The following is a 22,834-nucleotide window of genomic DNA, read 5'->3' on the forward strand; positions in this document are numbered from 1 at the left end:
GCGCAAGCCTAATGGCCTGTGGGCTCAGCATTACAAATACATCCCAGTGTGGGTACAACTTTGATGGAGGTGATGAAAGTATGTCACCAGGCAGTTGTAGACGTAAAAAAAAGCTTCTCTGGAAGTGTAGAAAGACAGGTAACTTTATTCACCTGGGAGTAACAAGCATAAGTCGACTGCCACACTTTGTGTGTGTTGTGTGTGTGAAATTGAGCAAGCTTGAGAGAGAGAGATAGTGAGAAAAGATATGGTCTAACATTTATCTGGCTCCTCCTCAATCTTCCCATGGGTGCCCCTACCCCGTTTGTTAGAGTGTGTGGCTTGTGTCCGGATACAAGTGTGTGTGGTAACCTTCAAAAAGTGGTCTCAACTGCTTAATGAAAAGGAGCTGTGCTGAGCCTCAGAGCACACCACTGTCAGGTCTTGTACCCTTTGGGCTCTGGGGAGGGAGGGAGCAAGGCAAAAATGCAACTCAGAAATAGAGAAAGAGCCCTTAGACAGTATGTAACTGCTCTGAAACAGCTCCTATAAAACAGATGATGCCTCCAATTAAATGTGTCATGGACTGAAAACAGTTCAAGGAGGTGGAGGTTTTTCATGGCACCAAAGTTGTTGGTTTTCTGCATGGTTTTGTCCATGATAAAATATTTACATTTTACACAGAATTGTGCATTATTATGTTAGCCTTTTATTTCTAGCATGTGAAGGTAAAATAAAATAGCTAAGCCTCTCTAAAAGAAGAAGAACAACTTTTGAGTAAGCTTAAACTGGGGAAATGTTGGCAAATAAAAGATTTTAGGAAGTTGTTGAATATTTTTCTGTCAACTTATTGTATCAGCTTTGTTCCAGAATCGGAGCGTATAAAAGCGTTCCTCTCCAGCTGTGTCTGGCTCGTTTTACGGTGGTTTATTGTTCTGCACTAGTAAAGTTAATTGTCCATTAAATATATTTTCCGTCCACCGTATTATTATTAGAAACATTTAGCAGGGTTGAGCTGAGATAAACTCTGCCATGTCAATTCTGTGTCTAACTCCTGATCCAGGCATTATTCCCCCCTCAATCTAATTTGTGCCTTCGACTATCTATACTAATTCTTTTCTACAGTTACATTAGAGGAATGAGTTGGATTAAGGCTCAGTGGTGCTGGTGTGAGTGTAATGTAATGGAATAATGGGCTTGTTAAATGGACCTTTGGGGATGGGGATCTTTAACAAGTGAGTCAGAGCAAGGCCTCTGGGCCAGGGTTATTTAAATTGTTAATAGCTATTTAAACAGGAGGGGAATATTTTAAACACTAACGAGCAACAAGTCAGGGCTATTAACACAAAATGATTTCTCCTCTCCTGCTTTGGTTTTATCAACCGTACACCTTTCCCTCTTTTTACCCCACATTTTTGTTGTAGTCCTAAATTCTATATTTATTGCGAGTGCTGTGCTGTATATACTTGAACATATAGGGTTAACATTGCAAATCTTACGCACCAACATGCCATTTAAGGTCAGGTTCTACCAAACATTTTCCCACACATCAACATGAGCTAAGACCAGAGGTATGAGTTCACTGTGGTCACATCGACAGTAGCCTCTGTATAGCCTATAGTGTTTGATGATGATGATGAAATAGCATTTAAGTCATGCAAGTTGTTTCTTGAGGAGCTTGTCATTACTCTCCTCCAATAGATTTTTTGGTTTTAGCTCAATATTTTGCACCATTTGTTGCCCAACAACTTATTTTCCCCAGTAACTAATGGTGTTTTACACGGACCACTGGACAGCAGGAGTTAAATGAGATGAATGTAAATGTAGATACATGCCAGAGAATGACTAATGCAAGGGAAGATACATGATAAAGACAATAAACACCATACGTTCCCTTGGGAGATGTTATGCACACCCTTAATAGCTTGGTGTGGTGGGGGAGAGTCCTCCAAAATCATTTCTTTGTTGGAAAGGTGAGAGATTGTTGGAAGACGTTATATTTAACCCTAATTCTTTAGAACAACTGAATATGCCACTGAGCATTATATCTTCAATGTGATATTAGCTCTTATTCCTCCATTAACTCATACAAATGTTTAAAGGGGACCTATCATGCAAAATGCACTTTTGTACGTCTTTTATACATGAATATGTGTCCCCGGTGTTCCAGGGAACTCACCAAGTGTCAGAAAATACAACCCTCTCTCTTTTCCTCCACACCCAAATCTCTAAAAACGGGGCTGCAACGGATTTGATACATGTGGATTCTGATTTGCACCTCTATGATGTCACAGAGGTGCACTCCGCCTGTATGGTCAACTCTCCACCTGTCAGGGGAATGAGAGGTTGCCGTGGCATGGCAACAGCATAGCAACAGCATGGCAACAGCATAGTAACATGACGCTTGTGCCTCGCTCCCTCCTTTGCAGGGGGGGGGGTCAGCTCCAGCTCATGCAAAGACAGAGCTGGAGTGAGGCAAAATGAGGCATGGCTAAAATGCATGATCTGTTTGGTATTTTGAAAAATAAAACTTATAAATATACGTTATATAGGTATGGCCCTACAATATATTATTCAAATATAGTATGATAGGTCCCCTTTAAAGGCCTGAATTTAGGCCTGAATTTGCTTAAAATCTTGTGTAATGACACTTCTCTGATTTTTGAAGAGTAAAGCATATTCTCTCTTTATCAAGGCTGTGCATTGGTCCTCTAAGACCCGGGCCAAACATAATTGTATCCAATTTTTAACAAAAACATACGTGTGAATAGATGTACACTTTCCTGATCTTACCATGAAACATTTGTGTTTTCTATATTATGGTCTATACTGATAGTCCTTCAGCATGGAGCACTTCTAAAACCTTGGTTTCATTTCATTCTTCAGACAGCACAAGCACTCAGCTACTCGTCAGCATCTTACAATAGACAGAAACCTGAATCCAGTGGCCCTATTCTCGTCCACTGAAACATATCTCATCGCCAAGGCTGTCCATTATTTCCTTTTACCTAAACGTTCACAAAACCATCATTGGCTTTCAAAATAAACAAACGGAATGGGTGTAATGATTTCTCAGTGCTTGTACTGAGCTATCATCGGAGGCCTTTTCTCCTGCTAACTCATCCATCTGTTCACACGTTGCAAACCTTTCCAATAATGCACTTGCCATAAAAAAAACTGCTGCTGCAGTCCTTGTCACACTCATTTATTTAAAAGAAAACGCCACAGCCTTGACAGAGATGGATAGATGTGCTTATTTGTCGGTTTAACAGAAGAATTCGGCAAAAACTCCCTTCCTGTTTATCCCTTGTTCTTCTCGGGAGGGCTTGTTTTTTTATGGTTATTAATACCTGCACTCAGTCTTTTAATCTGCCCTATTTGTCACATGTGACTGTCTGACTGCACTGTTTAATCTGGGTATCCTTCAATCTGTCTCGTCCCAGATTAGAAATTAATGAAGGCAGGAAGAGACACATTTGAGTCACTTACAGTGTAGGGGGGTAAAAGGGATGGGATGAATGGGAGACGAGTGTCGTTCATTTGACAGTGCTTCCTCTTATTTCTACTTTTCCCTGATCTCCTTTCTCCGTCTCTCTATCTTTTACTCTATTTCTCCCTCTCTTCTCTTGTTTAACTGCCAGATGTAGCCCATTTTTGCACTGCTCCCCCCAAACAGGGGCTCAGCACGTGGGCCCTTTGGTGTGCGGCACCTGTGTAGTGTAATACAGTCAGCAACTGCGTTGTTTATTCCGGATTTGTTTGGTGCGCTTGAAAGCCTGTCTTTGATCCATGCAAAGATTCTTCACTTCTTTTCCTTTTTTTCCTGATTCATCCTCAGCCTCCCTCATTTTTAAACGCTAATGCTGGAGCAGCATGGTTACATTGATGGCAGCAGTAGTTTGTGGTGGGGGGGGCAGCTTATTCATTTTCTATTTTGTTTTGCTTTCTTCTTCGTCCCCAACCCAAGGGACAGGAAGCTGACAGTGACCACTGACGAGCTTGTCAGGTGCCTTGTCGGGGATGTTTTATAACTGTGCGTTAATGTGTTTACATCTACAACTAACGAGAGGCATTTCAAAAATAATGGCCTATTGATTAATGCATTGGCTGTTTGGACCCCACTGGCAGAAAAGATGCTGGGGTATTCAGAATTTTAAGAATATATATTAAAAAAATGAATGGAATGTACCGTCTGTACACTATGGAGTTTAAACGATTGAAATGTTTTATTTTCATATACACAGTACCTACAATACAGTTATGGCAATGAAAATCTTGAAAATAAATAAAAAAAATGGAATGTTGCACAAGGCCTGCATACAGAACACTCCAAGTAAATGTAAACATGAAAATTGTTCTCCCTTTTTGTTTCTGAAATAATTGAACGATGCAATCCTGGATGTTATTTATAAAGAATCTCATGAAAATATTGTTTTCTATAACAAATCTGTGAATCTAGGTATAAAATATTCTGTTCACATTATTCCGACTGAAGTACCAAAGGTGGAGTTGAAAGACACAATAAAAAGTTGTAAACTGTAGTTACATTGCTTAAAAAATACATCATGTATTAAAACTTTTACGTTTTGAGTGAGGCCGTCTTTTCGGTCAGTTTGCAAATGTCAGACACACACTCCTCTCACCCTGCACCGTCTTCTCTTACAGAACAAGTGGGTCAGGAGATTCTCAGCAACCTGCACAGTGACCGTGAGAAGATCCAAAAAGCCAGAGAGAGGGTGAGCACGCACGCACGCACGCACGCACGCACGCACGCACGCACGCACGCACACACACACACACGCCACCCGCACACACACATCTGCCTATTCTAACATGTGTTTGTGACACCGTAAAGGTGTTACAGCCTGTTAGCAACATTGACACCATCCACCACTTTCTGCATGGTCTGCCAAGTGAAGACACACAAACATGGCACACACTGTCTTTGGTTTGCTTACTCATGTGTTCACATTACATCAGCAGAATAGTAATGACGAGGCAGTTAATGATGGCACCATATTGCTTAGTTTAATGTGTTTTCTTTAATGTGAGGTAACTGTTGAGCCTATATTTCTTCACCACATGCATTGAAACTTTCTTGTGGTGACATATTATTAGAACCCGGTATTTATTTTTCGAGGATTTTCCCGCTTTTCCTTTTCTCACCTGAATGGGGATAGCTTTGCCAGCAGCCATCCTTCCTCACCTACCCTCCTTTACATCTCAGCACTCTTCTCCAGTTTCCCTCTCTCCTTCCCACTTTTCCTCCGAGAGTAACCCCCCACCCCTCCAAATCCTTAGCGCTGCCCCTCCTTACATTCAGACAGCCAAACAGACAGTTAGGCAGAGACAGAAAAGACCAAACACAGGAAGGGGGCCCAGCACTGACGGCACCCTCAACGCAGAATGCTTAAAGACCACAACATGGCAGTGGGCCCTTTTCAAAGGAAATCAAACATCTCCTTTCAAAACGGTCCACAGTGTCTACTGAGAGTACCTGCTCTCTTTTTCTTTTGCTTTCGCTCTCGCTCTCCTTTCTTCCCATGAGTCTTTCCCGCTGAACCCCCCCGACCATGTACACACACATTCAGGAGGGCTTTAAAGGCAGTTTGTGGGGCAGAAGTTAAGTAAAAAGAAATCAAGATGTAAAGACTCTGGATGCGAGGGCTGGTTAACAGATCTGCTGCATTAAAAAGAAGGTGAAGGAGTCATAGTTTTAGCATAGAATACAGCACAGACACACATTTAGACCTACAAACACACACACACACACACACACACACACACACACACACACACACACACACACACACACACACACACACACACACACACACACACACAGACCCCCATGCTCAGCAGGGGGTCTGGCCTTTTGTTTTGCTTTCATGGTACAAAAAGAAGGCAATGGAAGGTTTCAACACTGGGTCAAAGCAGTACACTGCAGACTCTGAACCGCTGAGTGGATTGAAGAATGTAATTGAAAAATTCTCCAGGCTAGCTGATACGAAACAGACAGGTAACAGCATGGAACGAATACTCATTGATAACCTAACATGAGTGTTTGTGTCCTTATATATAATATATAACCCTTATATTTCTATTCCAGAGTTTAAAAATAATGACTTGATTATTTGGTATTTAAGGGGACAAAAAGGGAATTTGAATGCACAAATTAAACATTTGTTACACCAAATGAATACTTCTTGCCTTAAAATGACTAAATCAGGTTACCAAATGTGTCCTCTCCCTTCTCTAGGGGTCAGATGAATCCTATCTCCCCCGAAGCCCATGATCTGTGCATTTATTTAGCCACAAATTATACCATAAAGGAAATAATTTGAAACGGCACCTTCACATTGAAAGCTGACAGATAATGAGATATACATATTATTTAGGGTTGAGCTTTGATTATTCACATACAATTATTTCATTTGTTGGTAATTTGAAGGCTTTTAAAAAAAAAACAACAAAAAAAAACCTTACATTTGTCTTGCTCAGTATACTTGCAAACTTAAATACTTTAATACGGGTCTTTGAATTTTGCACCTTTCATCCTGAAGGCTGAACTTTTCCTCAATGCTCTCTTTTTTGTCTGGCACTATGGATAAAATATTCATAAGGATTATTTTCCGAGATTATTTTTGGATTATATTCGCAAATTAGCTTTATTTTATATTCATGGCAACATATTCTGTATGGATTTAATGCCTACAAAGGGTGTCTTAGTGTTCTGTCTTGATCTATACATTCAAATCCCCTCGTTAATTCCAGTTTACAGTTAATTTCAGACATTCAACTGCATTAAAATGTCAGCTGGTTTCCATTTCATGTTAAGAAGGAGAGCATGAGGTTTGGGGAGAGGCTGTGGAGAGACACAGAGAGAGGAGTGGAAAGAAGGAATGATTCAGAGAGAGATGTATTTTGGGAGAAAGTGTGAGGTATCTAGGGGACAGATCTGTGGGAAGAGGCAGACATCAGGCAACTGCAGGACTTGTTGTCTTTGCCAGAGGGCCCATACCCCAGGTCCCCCACCTCCTACCCTGTACCACATGCATCCTTGGCTCTCACAACCTGCATCGCACCAACTCAGGCTGCCAGAGGGTAGGAAGGGAGGATGGAAGAAGAGGAAAAAAGTAGCAGTAAAGAAGGGGTGGGAAGAGAGGGCGAATTGCAGGCAAGAGAGATGAATGCAAGATGAGCCAGAACACACAGGAAAAAGAGTGATGTTGGAACTATTGTAGAGAAGAGGGAGGGTGGAAGAACAGAGGTGAAAGTGAAGAATCAAAATTAGAATAGAATTCGTAAATAATACACTGATTACGACATACTGATTTACTGGGAAAGCAGTTATTATCTCGGAGAGAGATGAACATAAATGACTCCCGGGCTGACTCCAGAAAGAACCTCTCTGCAAAAATTCTTCCCGCTCTCCCTCATCACCCTCTAGAAATGTGACTACAGGTAGACGTTAGTGGCAGCTCACTCAGTGCGGTGTCAGCATTTTTTTTTAACAGTCACACTCGCACCTTGTTGGCAACATCTCTGCCAAATACTTTTCTCTGTGAAAGAACCTACACCTGATGATAGTATGAAATAAAAACATCTCCCTGACCCCGGAGAAAAATAAAGGCAGGGAGAAAGAAAAGACAGTAGATGGAGCAAGAGGAAAAATATCCACGGCAATTAGCTCTGAATACCCATGTTCATTATTTCAAGTGTGCTTCTCGTGCTCGCTGTGTACACTGAGGGCCCTTCTCACATTTTCTCCCTGCATGATTCTAATGTTTGCTTTGCAGCATGATCAGCAGAGGGCTAGAAAGACCAGTCCTTACTTAGTGGAAATCTGCTCTTAACTTAGAGATGTTCTATTGTAAAAAATAAAATAAAAAGAAACGTGACATACAGTAACAGTAAAATAAAGTGAATACTTTTGTTATCAAGTTTCTTCGATTCATCTCTCTCTACAACCAAACATTTTGGTGTAGGAATAAAATGTCAAACTTTAGAGGTGCCCTCTGAATTTGCCCTTGAGCAAGGTACCTTGCCTTGAGGCCAGCAATACAAGTATAGCCTATACAGTATGGCCTTGCATGAGTAGTTTATATGTAGACTGTATTTAATAACCTTTAGGATTGTTTATTCACGATGGAAACTAAAACTTTTATTTTTCCCAATTCTATTCCCCCAGCTGAGAGAAACGGACGCCAACCTGGGCAAGAGTTCTCGCATCCTCACCGGCATGCTGAGAAGGTAAGAGGCAGGTACGGACCTTGTTTCTGCACCTTAAAGTGATCCATCTTTCCATTTAGGATGAGTACCAACCATTGTTGTTGCTCTTGACCGCACATTGCGCCGCTACTGTGGAGAACACAGGTACATGTCAATACACAACGGACATAAATAAATAAAGGAAGGAATACAGTACAATTATATTCAGTATAACATAAATATGCTGATAATGCCATTTATGACAAGTAGTCACTGGTTAAATTGTGACCAGTTGGTTTTATCCACATTGGTGGCATTTTATTTGGATGAAATGTATACAAAAAAACTACTCAACAAGGAACAACCGCACTTTATGCAATACTTCTGAAGTATAACTCTTATTGTAAGGTTTTTGTTATCTTTAAATTTGGTTTATAAAATGATTGTTATTACTTTTATGTTCTAATTTTATGACAATTAATGTATGTTTGAATGACACAAACAAACTGTGTGAAAGATGTTCTGTTACATGCGATGGTACTGGTGTCTGGGTAAACTGAGAACAGAGTAGCAGCCGGCAGAAAAAGGCAAGAAAAGACAAGTGTGCGCACTGTACACGTCTCCATTATTTCCTTCTCTTTGCCTTTGTTTTTCACACTTACCACCCATATTCAACTCGCAGCCTTTGTCTCTCCACGCACATGCAGCCCGAACAATCACACAAACACTAGCATTCACACGCAAATATTTCAATAGTCCTGGCATTATCTTATGCAGCCACCACATCACACACTCACACATCCACACAGTCTCACACACGCAGACGCACACACACACTAACACCGTAATGTCTTGTCACATCTCCATTTTATAAAGTGCCTGTGTGCCTACCTCTGAACCGTGACGCCACGGTTTTGTTTCTCGCTCTCTCTTTCTTGTTTTTTTTTTCCTCCCTGTCGCCCACTGTGGATTTTGATTAAGAGTAATATGTAAATGACACCGACTAAATGTAAAATCCTGGGGCCAGGAAGGAAGTGCCAATTGAAATAGATGCTTCAGTGCCCGTAGACAATTTGGAGGGCGGCTCACAGGGCGGCCGGCAGTTACCAGAGAGGGGAGGCCTGAGAAGGGCTGTGACGCCGACTGTAACCAATATTTCTGCATATGTCTCCATTTTGTCAAGTCTGATTATGGGAAGAGGAGGAGGATCGCGGGGGGGGTCAGCTCGCCTGGCATGTCACCCAAAGCTGTCCAGAAATCATTCATCATTCCCTCCTCCTTCCTCCCTTTATTCCCCTCCACCCCCCTCTGCCGCCGCTGAAGTAAATAACACACTTATTTCAATATTATCATATTAATGTTAAAGTTCAGCTGTCACCTAATGGGAAGACTTAATCAGACGTAGCATTTTAAGAAGCATGCTGCCACCCCCCTCCTAGTCTCCAGCCTCCTCTGTTGACGTGCCTCTCCTCCTCCGGTTAGCGCCCCGCTCAAATCAGGATTTATGAGGGCCTTCCAAAGAGGGGCCCGGCTGCGAGCCCCTTCGACTGCCGCCCGCCTTTCTGCTTGATGGGAGCAGCACAACATACACCCCCTGTCATTCTTTAACAAAAGTCATTTTTTCCCTTTTCATTTCTTCGCTGTTTGAATAAAAGAGAGTGTGTTTTGTTGTAAGGTTGTGGGCTGGAAACGTCAAATCTGAAGTCATTTATAACCAGAGATAGAGAACTGAGAGCGAAAAGTAAGTTCAGGATGGTTCAATGATATCACACCCCCCACCCCCTTTTAGGCAATTTGTCCTCATTTCCCCATTCAATTCATTATTTGCTCCCCCGGTTTTTCTGCCTTTTGATTAATTGTATATTTGTTTTTGTTGTCAAAGCAATATTAGTTTCTTTACACTGTGGTTCGGGTTGGGGGGGGTGGTTGCTTTGTCATTCTCCACTTGTGTTTCTCAGTTATAGAAGTAGTGTATTGCTTTGCGTAGGTCTACCAGGAGTATGTAAAGGACTTTTACTTATAGTTGGGTATAAATGTTGTAAACCAACACACATAAAAAAAAAAAAGTGTTTAAATAACTTGTTAGGTGTTCCTTTTTTTTCTAATGGAGCAATTAGCTACATTTAAATCCCCAAATCATATGTTTCTGCAAGCAACAAGGTTTAGACAATTGTTTTGCATCGATAACACAGAGAGATATAGCTTTGTTTTTCCAATAAACTTTGATAGTGATCGTATAAATAAATAACCGCACAGTTCTTTTTAAAATGATGAACAGTAAACACGTTGGCCTTGGTCCATAGTCAGACAAATAGGCTTCAGTTTGCGGTAAGAAGAAGGAGGGAATTGTCGTTATCAAAAGGATACATGGTGTGCTTCTTCATTGTTGGTGTAGCTTCTCTCACACCTCCTTTTCTTTGTGGTCTGGGGGTTTCACCCCAGCTGGGAAACAATTAGACACTCATTAAGCTAGCTGTCAGGGTTCAAGAAAGCTAATTAACTTAAAGACTCTCTTAGTATCACCTATTTGTAAGAAACAGTCAGAAACACAGACATCTCAAATAGCTGTTGCTTTGTTTGAAAATGAATCTTAACAAATTTGGGTCTGTGAAAATCATCACAGCCCATGAGGGTAATTAGTATAAAACACTGTGTCGGTGCTGTTGATTGGCTGGGTCTTGGTTGATAACTGTTTCGTAAAAAAACAGTATCCTCTTTCTCACGTCAACGGTCCTCATTTACTTAGTGGATCTCAGTGGTCTAGTGGTGGGTATCCGCTCTTAGTTAATTTTAAATTCAATATTCTGAAATCCTTTGGGTTTTAATTATACCGTGACAGGCACAGTGATCCCAATGAGGCAGAAAAGGAATCCTGATATCATATTAATATCTATGATCATCAAATAAACCATTATCATTTCCTTTGGTTCCTGTTTAGCACCAGCACCAGTCCCTTTGTATCACAGAGAAAATATTTTGGCTATAGCTGGCATCTGGGTTTTTTTAAACAACTTTTACTGGCTGCATTCCTTTTTAGTGAAATGCAATGTAAAATATTAACTCCACCTTAATCCCGGCAGGAGGCGCTCGTTAATATCTCATCAATATAACTCATCAGAGGAAGAACATCCTAGTCAGTTAGTGGTGTCTCAAGATATTAACACGAGTTGCCATTAAGCGCTATGACAGTGAAGAAATTATTGATTTATTGGAGTCTGAATTGTAAAATCACACCACTGGCTTTGATGTGTTTTTTAAACTTTGTGTATTGGATTTTTCTTTCAACTAATGGGTGTTCATTACCCACCAATTTGGCTATTTCTGAAAGAATTAAAGGTTTGGTGCAGCCTGCATTGAGAAGGGTTACAGCTCACAGTATGGATCACCATCTCTGATTAGAAAAGCCACGGACCTTTTGACAAGTCGTCTGTTTTTTTACCTGACACTATGGCTTCTCGTAAAAACAAAACGGCCCTGTGTCTTTAGCCTGAGCCTTCCTGCCCCTACCCTGAACATCTCAAGCATCTAACCCACCAAGGGGAGCTCAGTTGGGAGCGGGATGCAGCTCCAGACCCAGTTAGGACCACTGGGGCTCCATGCAGCCTCATGGAGGGAGGGGGCACAGTGAAGGGCAATGAAGCTGGGAGGACGAAGAGGGGGGAGGATGTATATTTTGAAGCAGAGGGGTTGTCTGCTCTTGCTGGCAGCTGATCCCACATGCAGGTGGTCGACTCAGTCGCCAGGCAGATCAAAAAGTCAAAGCCCCGGGTGGACCTCCCTTTGAAATGGGAATGGGGCCTAGATATCAGACAGAAAACATAAGCAAGCTCCCAGCCACAGAACAGCTCCATATTCATGGCTGGGACTGGCAGTAGCGACGGGCAGGCAAGATGGACACAGCCTCAGCCTTCAGAAGAGGATTCATGCACACTCTGGACACTGATTAAGAGATCAGCCCATGAGCCGCCATGAGGATGAGGCAGTAGCTCACAGGCTGAGGCAGTCGCACTGTTACCAAGACACCAACTTCCTTTTCTTTAAACCTGTCTTTACACGCTGTCTTATTATGCGACACAGTTCCTTTTTCATATTTGACATCTGTGGGTGCATGTGGCTAGTTCAGTGAAAATATATTTTGAATTCTGTCTGAAACATTGACTTTAATTAAATGTATTATGTCAACAAATGTCACATAACTGTATTAGGTTAATGTAAAGCTAAAATATTAAGTTGAACCTAATACGTTTTATCTAAACCTAATATTATTGCTTTCAACTAATCAACTTTTTTTACATAATACATTCAGTTCAAGTCAACGTTTCAGTTTTTTCAGTGTACTGCTGATTGATTCATTAAATTGAACACAAACCTTTTCATACAGTATAACTAAAGACAAATATGTACAATTCACTCTTGCCTATAGAAAAATCTAAAGTTTCGTCCCTGCGTGATTCACATGAAAATGTACATATTTTGTATCTTCATTGCTTGGCCCTCAGACGCACATGCTATCAAAGTCATGAGCCACTGGACCAAAGTGCATGGCCCAAAAAAGAAAAAAAAAACATCTGGAGAGGGCGCACTTATGATTCCCTAAGATCTGTAAGTTTTGCCTTTATCCTGTATTATTGGCAAATAAGTACTCTCTCTATCCGTCTGTTTGGAATATTAATTACTGGGATATGTAGGTCACATTATTAATGGAATTCAACCCTACCAGTGAGCTGTGGTGTGATCGGAGTCTTGGGGCCCTCTTGAAGTCTTGTTATGAAGTTGAACAAAAAGATAAGATTTATTTTAATTGAGGCTGAAACATGGTTCAGATTGCAGATCAGATGTTTTCTCCTTTGCTTTTTCTTGTTTGTTTTTTTTCTTTTAAAATGTTGTGTTTTGTGTTACCCTCTTTTAGTGTTAAAAAAATTAAAGGAAAGCACATCAGATGTGAGGTCATGAGTAAGCCCAATGTAGTCGTTTCAGGCTTTCTGGCACTTTCCTCCACCATTATACCGACCATCACATGCATTTACGATCATAAACGGTCAGTTTTATCGGAACATTTGACTATACTTGATGTCTATCACAGGTTTGCCCTATTTTAAATTCTATCTTACTTTGTATTACATCTGAACTCATCACAGTAGCCATAGCGGAGCCTCGTGTTTTCTGTCCCGAGAGTGGCAGATCACTCCCAGTGGATCTCACTCTCTCTGATCTCCTTTCCATGTTGCTGCCACGATAATTCCATGTACTACATTTAAACACATTGCCTTTGCTTTGCAATTTGTTCAGCCTGGCATCATTACCACCCCGCTCAACCCCCTGCCCCCCACCCCCACATTGCAGCATCCCTCTGGGTCAGTCCTATCCCTGGCCTTTTCTGCCACCTCCAGGGAAGCATTCTGTCCCTTTTTAATGTCCAGTCTGTTTTTATTCTGGCAAAGCAGCAAAGTGACAAAACATGAATCATATCTGCCCTCTCCGCAACCCCTAGCTCAACTTTAAACATTTGAAGATGAGCGCAGCTGTTGTGCATGCACATGTTTAATGGATTGAGGAAAGCATGTTAGCCTGTAAAGGTATTTTGGGTTGATAGTTTAGACTGTTGACAGACAGACAAGGGAAATTGGAAGACATTGCTGGTCTTTAGGCCAATTTACTTTAGCAAGGAGACACGAAATATATTATATATATAAGGCAAGTGTATACTTCCACATCAGAAAGACTGTGATGGTCCCGATGACAGGACTCATCTCTTCCTTTGAAGATCAGATGACTGAATGAGATATAAGATACAAAACCATCAAAATAACTATAAAACAATTTTTATATAAAAAACACTTTTATTTTTATCAAGTTATATTACTAAAATAACTTGATAAAAATAAAAGTATTTTTGAATATCAGTCTTTTGAGTGTCTCGTTTGTAGATTGGAGATACTTTTGTGTGTGTGTGTGTGTGTGTGTGTGTGTGTGTGTGTGTGTGTGTGTGTGTGTGTGTGTGTGTGTGTGTGTGTGTGTGTGTGTGTGTGGGCTGCTGCTGGGACAATGACAGGGTGCGCCTCAGCCTCATTACTCGCTGCTCCTGAGCCAAGCAAGCACCACTGCCACCCCTCTCGCTCTCGCTCTCCTCCTGCTTTATCTCTGCCTTTTCCTCTCTTCCTCCACCTCGCCCATTAGAGAGTGCTGATGGGACATTTTCTGCAGAAAGGAAAAGATACACACACACACAAGCCAAGGCTGTAGAAGAAGGGGTTGTTGACAAGGGCAAAGACGTGTTGTTGTTTTATATAAGGGATGCATTTGTCTGTTGAGGATTGTCTCTCTTAACTGGCTGCCAAAGCCCCTTTTTCTCCCCTACATATCTCCCTTTCCCTATTATCTAGTCCATAGTGAACTTCTGTTTTTTTTTATAGATAAATCTCAATCATTCCAAGATTGGTCCTGAAAAAATTCTTAACATTTTGTTAAAACCAAAACATGTCAGAGTTTGAGACAGAGGGCTAGCGTCAAAGATGAGAACAATTCATTCATTCATTTTAATTTAGATGGCATTCACAATCAAAGAAGTTCAGACATATCGTGGTGACAACTGCTTTATCAGCACAATAACCTAAATATCACCTAGTCCCTTAACTAGGTATCAAGGCCAAACTTTAAAATTCCATCCAAAAACTCTCACAGTACCATCCCTTCTCCAAATGCTCGAGGGTCAGCCATCCATGACATTGAGGTGATCCTTCGTTCAACCTCGCTCAAACCGTCCTGGTTGATAGAGCTTCTTCCCCCCCCCCCCCCCTCCTTTAACCCTGACAGACTGTCGTTCTGACGAGATGACTGGAGATCAGTGGCGCTCTCATCCCTTGAAGTGGCTCCAGGTGTCACTCCAAGGGTACCCGCCCTGTTTGATCTGCCGTCGAGCGCCTGTCGGGCCACGGCACCCTCTGATTTCCCGGTCAGAGGGGAAAGAGGCTCTCCTGTCCAAAAGTTCCACCGCTACTTTTGAGTGACAGCAAGGCAGACTGATTGGCGGCTGTAGAGCAAACTGCAGCCATAACCACCGTTTTGGGGATGGACTGTTTCCTGTAGTCATCATTTCCACAATCCCGTTTAGGAACTACGGGGAAGCCTCTCACACACCCCCTCGTGGGAGCATTGTAAAGATGTGATCTTGATTTGATATGCTAGGCCCTAGCAGTCCACACAACAGAAAAAGGAAACAAATCAGATGAAACAATACTATTTTCACTGATCAATCTGTGGGCCTTGTCTTAAGAAGAACAAAAAGACATCCTCTGCAACATCTTCAGATGCTGTCCAAAGGAGGTCCCTGTCTTCACTGAGGAGCTGCACAAACAAAAAAGGACAGATGAAACAAAATGGAGGAGTACAGGTATATAGCTTTTCAGAAAACATAGATGCCTGCATCCTTCCTCCCTTTCATTTGATTATATCCGTTACGTTTTTTTCCCCCCACCTACTGTGAGCTTCTTTAGAAATTACAGGTGAGATCTCAGTCTGTGGCAGGGCCTGCCTTACGTCTAGAGGAAGCAGGGGTAGGGGGGGAGGAAAGGGGGAGGAAAGACTGAGAAAGAGAGGAAAAAAATATATCATGCTTTGCAGTACTGCTGTGTTGTTTGTGGCACTCTTCCCTTTGTGTGTCTGGCGATAACTTATTCAGCACAGGGCCATTCATCCAGGGGTTGAGCGCGGGCGTCCGTCAAGACGGAAAATAATGAGGCGACAGCAGCGCAGAGGATAGCTTTCTCCCTCTGCCTAGGTCGCCCCCTCCTACTCCTCCTCCCCTTCTCCATCTCCTCCTCCTTGCCTCCCATTATCAGCCGATTTAAATAGATAATAGGGGGCCTTCTTCAGGACATTTTGAAGCAATTAGAACCTATCACATTGTCTCTTATTTGACTGTTGTTCCCTCCCAGCAAGCCATTGTGCATACTTCTGGGCATACTATGCAACAGCTGCCTGGAATATTGTGGAATGCAACCGCATCACTGGATGCCAGTATTTGTGTCAAGGAGAAAAATGGCTGTTTTGTTTCCTATATCTTTGCAATAGACTCATGTACCCATATGCGCATGTCGGGCACTATTCCATCTTGAGCCATGCCAGGACATGGGACCCCTGTGCCATGATTAGTTGCTCTCTGGCTCTATTGCTTGCCAAGATACAGTGGCTTCTGCCCAAACACTTGCACTGTACATACCTTCCTTGCACTTTCAGTCCACTCTCAATAATTTATTTATGTCACCATATTTGTCTCTTACCAGTCCGTTCAGTCAGATATATCATATAGTGACAGTAACAGGGGACAGAAAAAACCTACTATATTTAAAAAAAAATAATTGAAGCTGATAACTTCATGTGAAATCATGTCAAATGGGGTGTCAGATTGCTACTGTGTTAAGTTTTCTACCCAACCGAAATATATTTTTTCAAAACAGCCGCAACAAAATAAGTCAGCTGTCTTAAGTTGTGTTTGCATCAGGACGGATGGTTAAGTATAGATTTTGCTGTTATTGTTGTTGCCCCTTAGATCTCTCTTTGGCAGGGTGCAAGAGCTTGAAATATTTACAAATGCTGAATTTGTCTTGCTTTCTTTTAAAAATATTTTCTTCTAACCCATCAATCATTTTTATCCGTCTGTGTATATCTGTATCTCATTCTAACGGACCCCGAGGATGGTGCAATGAAACAAAGGCAGAACATTGTTGCCATGTAGTTGATGGCATAAAAGATCCCCTTTATCACAACAGGCAAAACAATATATAAAGTGGACCACTTTTTTTTTTTCAAGGAATGGAAAAGCGTGCAAGGCAAAACAGCAGTAGGCATCAGGATTCAGCTCTTGTCAAAATACTTAACAATATTGGTATCTTTTATAAGCTAAAAGCCTGACCTTGAGTGTGTTTTATATTTAAAAAAAAAGTTAAGTCAAAAGGACAGACCCCATTACTCATGCTTACTTTAGTTTGGTGGTACTTGCTGTGGATGGGAATCCAATGGTGTATAAAACACAACAGTCATAAAAATTATTTTTGAAAACAGGGCTTTATAAATATATATATATATGTATGTGACTATGTGTGGTTACGCCCAATACAATCTTAAAACACATTTTAATTTACAGAAATAATTATTGTCAATGTTATTTGAATTTGTATATTGTAATATTAAAATGTGTCGAATCAATCGTTTTAGACTAAATACAACAAAGGAACAAATTACTCTTTTGTTCTTGGGTCATCTAGTTATTATATTTAACTTAAATACTTTTCATTTAAAATGTGTTTATAATGAAAACTCCATCTCATCTTTTAAAGCTTTGTATGATTATATCAAATATCCATCCAAATGAGTACAATACCCTTTAATCTGTATTGTTATTTTTGCAGTGTTTTGTCAGAAAATAATAAATAATACTAGAGATGGATTCTTGCTCTTGCTTTGGAAATGTAAAAGGTTCAATAACATCAGTTTTGCAACAGAAGTAAATCACCTCAAACTTTTTTATGGGTATTGTTGACCCAATTCATCTTGGTCATTGAGCCTTTAGAAAGTGACTGAGGTTCATACAAAGAGGCCATCATTTTAAACTGCAGAGGCAGCAGCCTATAGACTGAATGTCTGCCTCGAAATGCTTTTAGTCCAAGGCCTTAGTTTTAAATTGAACTAGCTTAGATTTAGTGAAAATGTATGTAGCTGCTGTTTATTATCCATATGCTCACTTAAGCACATCCTCAAACTAAATGCATTTCATTCCTGCTGGCTGATACCGTCATCATCTAAGATCAATTAAGGTTTGGGTTTTTGGAACTTGTACCATGTGTTGCCGTATTGTGTGTTTTAGACGAATACATGGTCACTAAACTCCACTCACACTTTTTTTCTCAAAATTAATTTTAGACACATTTATTTGTTTCTACATGTCCCTCCATATTTGCCTTTGTTCCACAAGTGAATTCCAGTGAAAGCATGGTTGGACATCAAATTGTAGCTTTCCTTCCTCTCACTGATTCATATTTTTAGTGATGTAGAAAATACTTCTTTCATGATAGCTGCCCTAAACGATCATCTTTTGTAGCCAAATTCGTAAGGACAAAGCAGAGTTATGCCACAAAAGCATGTAGAACCTTAATCAGTGAAGAAAACCCCATTGAGGTCAAATGCCCATAGAGTCCGTTTTAAGCACAGGGACCATAGGAAGTTTTCTAGATGTTGTATAATTAGATGGTATGCAGTTAATGCTAAGGGACCGTTTGGTACAGTAGGCGCTGTCTTACTTTTTCACTCATATGTCTTAAACGTGTCAGTCTTGACTTTAAAGTTATTCTTCTTTTTGCTTTAAAAGTGATGACAATTATAATCAATATTATTTAAAGAGGTAAAAAGACAAATAAACCTTGATATGCTGATTATTTAGCTTAGATCCAAAAAAGGAATTCTCTCATGGCATACCCTGGCTGAGAAATTTGAGTCAAGTGCAGAACACGTTCAAGCCCTTGGCCTGGCTTGGGTTTTGGGGAGTGAACCAGCAATGCATGGCTGGTAATGACAGGTTCCATGTTGCCCGTGGCTTGTGGCCCAATGCACTGTTTGTTTGGAGAGTGGTGCTCGGCCGTGAAGTGCTGGCCCAGCTGGCAGCAGTTCCGTTGCCCCTTTGGCCCGATGGCTGGGTCTTGTTTGGCCCGCTCCATCCAGTCAGACTGGCATCGTAAAGTCTGTGGAGGAAGAGGTGGTGAAGGGGGGCAGGGAGGGGGGGTCTGACACAGGAGAGGGGCTGTTGGCTGAGCACCCGGGTGCTAGGCCAGGCCTGCTGCCAACTAGAGGGAAGACTTCCTCGCTCACACCACGTCTCTGTGGCGACAGGGATCTTAGTTTGCACCTCAAGGGTCAACAACATCCCATCGCGATTCATCTCAGCTTGAACAACCTTGCTCACAGAACAGCACTGAAAACAAATATTGCAAATATATATTTTGATTTCTTCCCCTGTAGTGCAATGTAACGCAAATACCGTTTTTTCTCACACGCATACATACACTTTGCCTCCTCAGTCAAAAAAGTCCAGTTGCCCATATTGTATCTGTCAATGTTCTTAAAGGGATGTGCAAAAATGAAAAATGCTGACCTATCTAGACATTCCCTTCCCTGTTTCGATTGTTACTTTCAGGATTAGGTGCTTTGCTACTGGCAACAGAAAAAACAGCTAATCACAGTCTTTAAATACTAACTATATAGATAATCAAAATAAGCACATTGTCATGAAAAAAGTCTTGTGATAATTAATTTTGGTAATTTTATATGCAAAACAATTGTTTTGAGTAAAACAAGATTCTCTTTCAAATCACCTAGTTAGAAAATAATGAACAAAATACAGATTTGACCCATATTTGACCCATATCTGAACCAGGTAACTACTACGTTAACCCTTACATAAATATCCAATTCTCTCTGAACCATTTCGTTAAGCCCTCAAAACTGTTCCCTCAACATTTAGAGCATATTTGTTTATTTTCTGACAGTTTTCTAGGTCCCATGGACATCCTGTCAGCCACCGTGTAAACTTTAAACCCCAACCCATATTCTGATGGCGCCAGGGCTAACATTGCTTCAGTGTTAAAGGAAAGTTGTGAGGACACTGATGTCTTGGCCTAGCACCCTAGTGTCACTTTCTCAGCCTGTTTGTGGAGCCCGCCAATCTCCTCGTTCTCCTCAGCTGACCTGAATGGATCACTGAGTATCACTAACATGTGAGGAGCCCGATATCCCAGCCAACAACAAATGTTTTCCTACCGTTACCATTGCCTTACAATTGTACACAGCCTTCGTCTTCTGACCTGGCTCACACTAACTGTTGGTTAGTTGTTTGGCCGGACTCCTCGGGTCAAGACGCTTCTTTATTTAACATGACGTCGATGCACACCCTTCCCATCTCAAAGTTTCCCTGTGGTATAGCATTTCAGAAAAGACTTGACATAAACCATTTCTAAACACTGGTTTCATTTAACCAATCTTTAATTACATCGTTTGGTAGAGGCCGAGGTACACAGTTGAAGCAAAGCACCATGTTAGCAAAGCGTATAATAGTGAGGGATACCACAACCAGAGGACATTGGGTTGAGAAGAGGAAAAGATATCGTACACAAAAATGCTGAAAAAGGCTTAAGGTATTACGGGTTCACAGACTTTTAAACCATTCAGATACATTTGGTATGGCATAAAATATGTCTTGGTGGACATTTAGCACTTTTGAACTATTTGATTTTGTGATGGAACTTTTAGTTTGTGATGACGTGTAAAGTTATCAATTAAAACATTGTTGTTGTTTTTAGAATAGCCGTTTATGGATTTGGTACTACTTATTAATATAAACCTAGAAATACATTTAACATGACTGTCAAGACAGTTGCTGTTCCATGACCTTTAAATGAACCTCAATACACAAAGACAAGAGTCCATTTTCCCTATTCGGGCATTAATCGTCATACAGTATACAATGCAGGATTGACTGATACCAGTATATACAGTGTCGTTGCTAAATTAATTGGTGTAGTTATTTTGTGCTTGTCTTTAATTTTTTTTTCTACTGCTACTGTACCTCATTGCTCGACATATTTCAGCTTTGTGCCAAAAGGCCGGCCATGGTCAGTCAATTAATTGTAGGTATACAAACCATTGGGTTGCATTCCAGTTGCACAGTAGTTTCAGTGTATTATGGTGCCATGAAGAGTATCATTGTAGCACAGAGTGATGGTTAAGCCTTCCTCCAGCTCTGTGACAAAGGCGGCTGTGAGGTCGAGCCCAATGCCAGGACTATCAGAGCATCATTCCAGCAGAGAAAGAGCACAACAACAAGCCCTGTCAAATAATGGTGTCAACACTGGGGTTGTTTAGCATCATTTGTGCAAGGAATGTCCCTGGTTTAATGGTGACATGTCGCTGTCTATTGACTCAATGGGTCAAATGTTACCCTGTTGTCTATTCCGTTCCTCTGTCTGAGTGTGTTCCGCTGTGGAATGTAATGTAAGCTATACTTCGATTTGAAATATTTCCATTTACTCAAACTTTGAAAGTTCAGTGAGGTCAGTTGTAAAGGATAGTTGGCCTAAAGACATAGATGTGGGAGTTACATCATAAATCCTGTTCGACTGAAGCTTTTCTTGCCTTCCACTGAGACCTTTATTGTATAGGATTGATCCCAGAGTTGTTTTCTCCTTGTTTATAAAGTTTGGTTGCGGCTCAGTCATCAATATTTAGAAATAGGCATAATAACAAGACTGGCATTGAGAGTTTTGAAATGAATTGTCCCTGAGCTGAAATTACAAATGGACCCTTCAATTTTACTTTGTGATCTTCAGCTGTGAAATCATCACTTTTTTCACAAACAGTTTTAAGCGAAAAGATCTAGATTGAAATAAAAGAGAGTAGAGTTTTCAGTGGGTAAGTTTGGCCATGCTGTTATGAAGGAGTCTTTCCGGATTGCTAGTTGCGTCCTGAACTGTCAAAATGTCCGTTATTATTGAGCACCCTCTGCCATGCTTTACCCTCTGAGTTTCAGCACTTCCTTTACCTGACTGTGTGGATGAAATGATTTATTTTCTCCCTTCTTCTTCTCTAGTCAGAATATTGCTTCCCCCCACCATGCCACCACCCCCTCCCTCTCTTCTAACGGTAAACGTTAAGATCCAGGAGTGGATCAATGGCTGTTATCCTTTGATGTGCTAGGACGCATTACGAGCGGTGAGTTCTAATTGGAGCAGAGAGCTGAGGATCAATGTTGGCTGTAATTGCCTGACACAGGGATGGGTGTGAGACTTTATTATCATTAATATTTAGACATGATGTGGGAGGAACCAGCCGAGGCTAAATGTACAACGGCGGTGCGAGCCTTTGATCTCGGGAGATAAGCAGATCGATTGGGGGGTTGGTGGGGGGTGGCTGAAGGAAAAGAGGTCGTGGAAGTGCAGCAAGCTGGATGGACGAATTAGCGAGGCCCGGGCCCTGGATTTTATCGGATTTCTCGAGGAAGTTTCCCTTCGGCTCAGAAAAGGTCACCCTAGGCCTCAGTCCTCCCAATAACTAAAATAACAGCCCGGTATCTGGTCAGCGTCAAGGGAGGAAAGAGGGCAAGTAGGTTTAATTTCAAGTTAGGTCACAAATTGGAGACAACCATTATGTTACAGAATGGACACCATTGTGAATTAATGAATTCAGAAGTTACTGTAAGAGCAAAGAAAATTCCATAATAGCATGGCCTTGTTTAGGCGTTTTTATAACCTCACATTGTTTAGTTTTCTCCATGAATCTTACTACTTTAGGGTATTTAGATGAAGCGGTGAGAAGGAGTGATAACGAGATATTTAGGGTTTGTCTCTTTGACAGAGTCCATTGTTTGGCATAGGTAACAGCATATGGCGGTGGAGGAGGCCCTACGGGGTTAAGAGGCTGCTTCCTTAGTGTCAGCAAACACGACATGATGTTACCTAATCTTATGGGTAAAGACTGCCTGATGGAACACTCCCTGTCATCATGACCAGAGGTTGCAGGGACTATCCCCTGACTGTGTCCGTGAAAGCTAAGGGCTTTCTGAAACTGTGAGGCTATGAAGTGAATGCTCATTTATGTCTCA

General features: G+C 41.2%; 1 protein-coding gene across 4 annotated transcripts in view; it reads left to right on the forward strand.

The window, feature by feature from the left end:
• Nucleotides 1–22,834, forward strand: part of vti1a (vesicle transport through interaction with t-SNAREs 1A) — a 106,523-nt gene that overhangs the window by 64,818 nt on the left and 18,871 nt on the right. For 2 of the 4 annotated variants that reach the window (XM_010768866.1, XM_010768867.1), the window contains 2 exons: nucleotides 4,645–4,715; nucleotides 8,171–8,232. In XM_010768866.1, the coding sequence (XP_010767168.1) occupies nucleotides 4,645–4,715; nucleotides 8,171–8,232 (133 nt within the window). Of the gene's footprint in view, nucleotides 1–4,644; nucleotides 4,716–8,170; nucleotides 8,244–22,834 lie in introns of all 4 variants that reach the window. The other 2 variants (XM_010768869.1, XM_010768868.1) reach the window with 2 other exon arrangements.

Source organism: Notothenia coriiceps, unplaced genomic scaffold (assembly GCF_000735185.1).
Source record: "Notothenia coriiceps isolate Sejong01 unplaced genomic scaffold, NC01 NC01_scaffold00006104, whole genome shotgun sequence".
NCBI classification, from domain to species: Eukaryota; Metazoa; Chordata; class Actinopteri; order Perciformes; family Nototheniidae; genus Notothenia; species Notothenia coriiceps.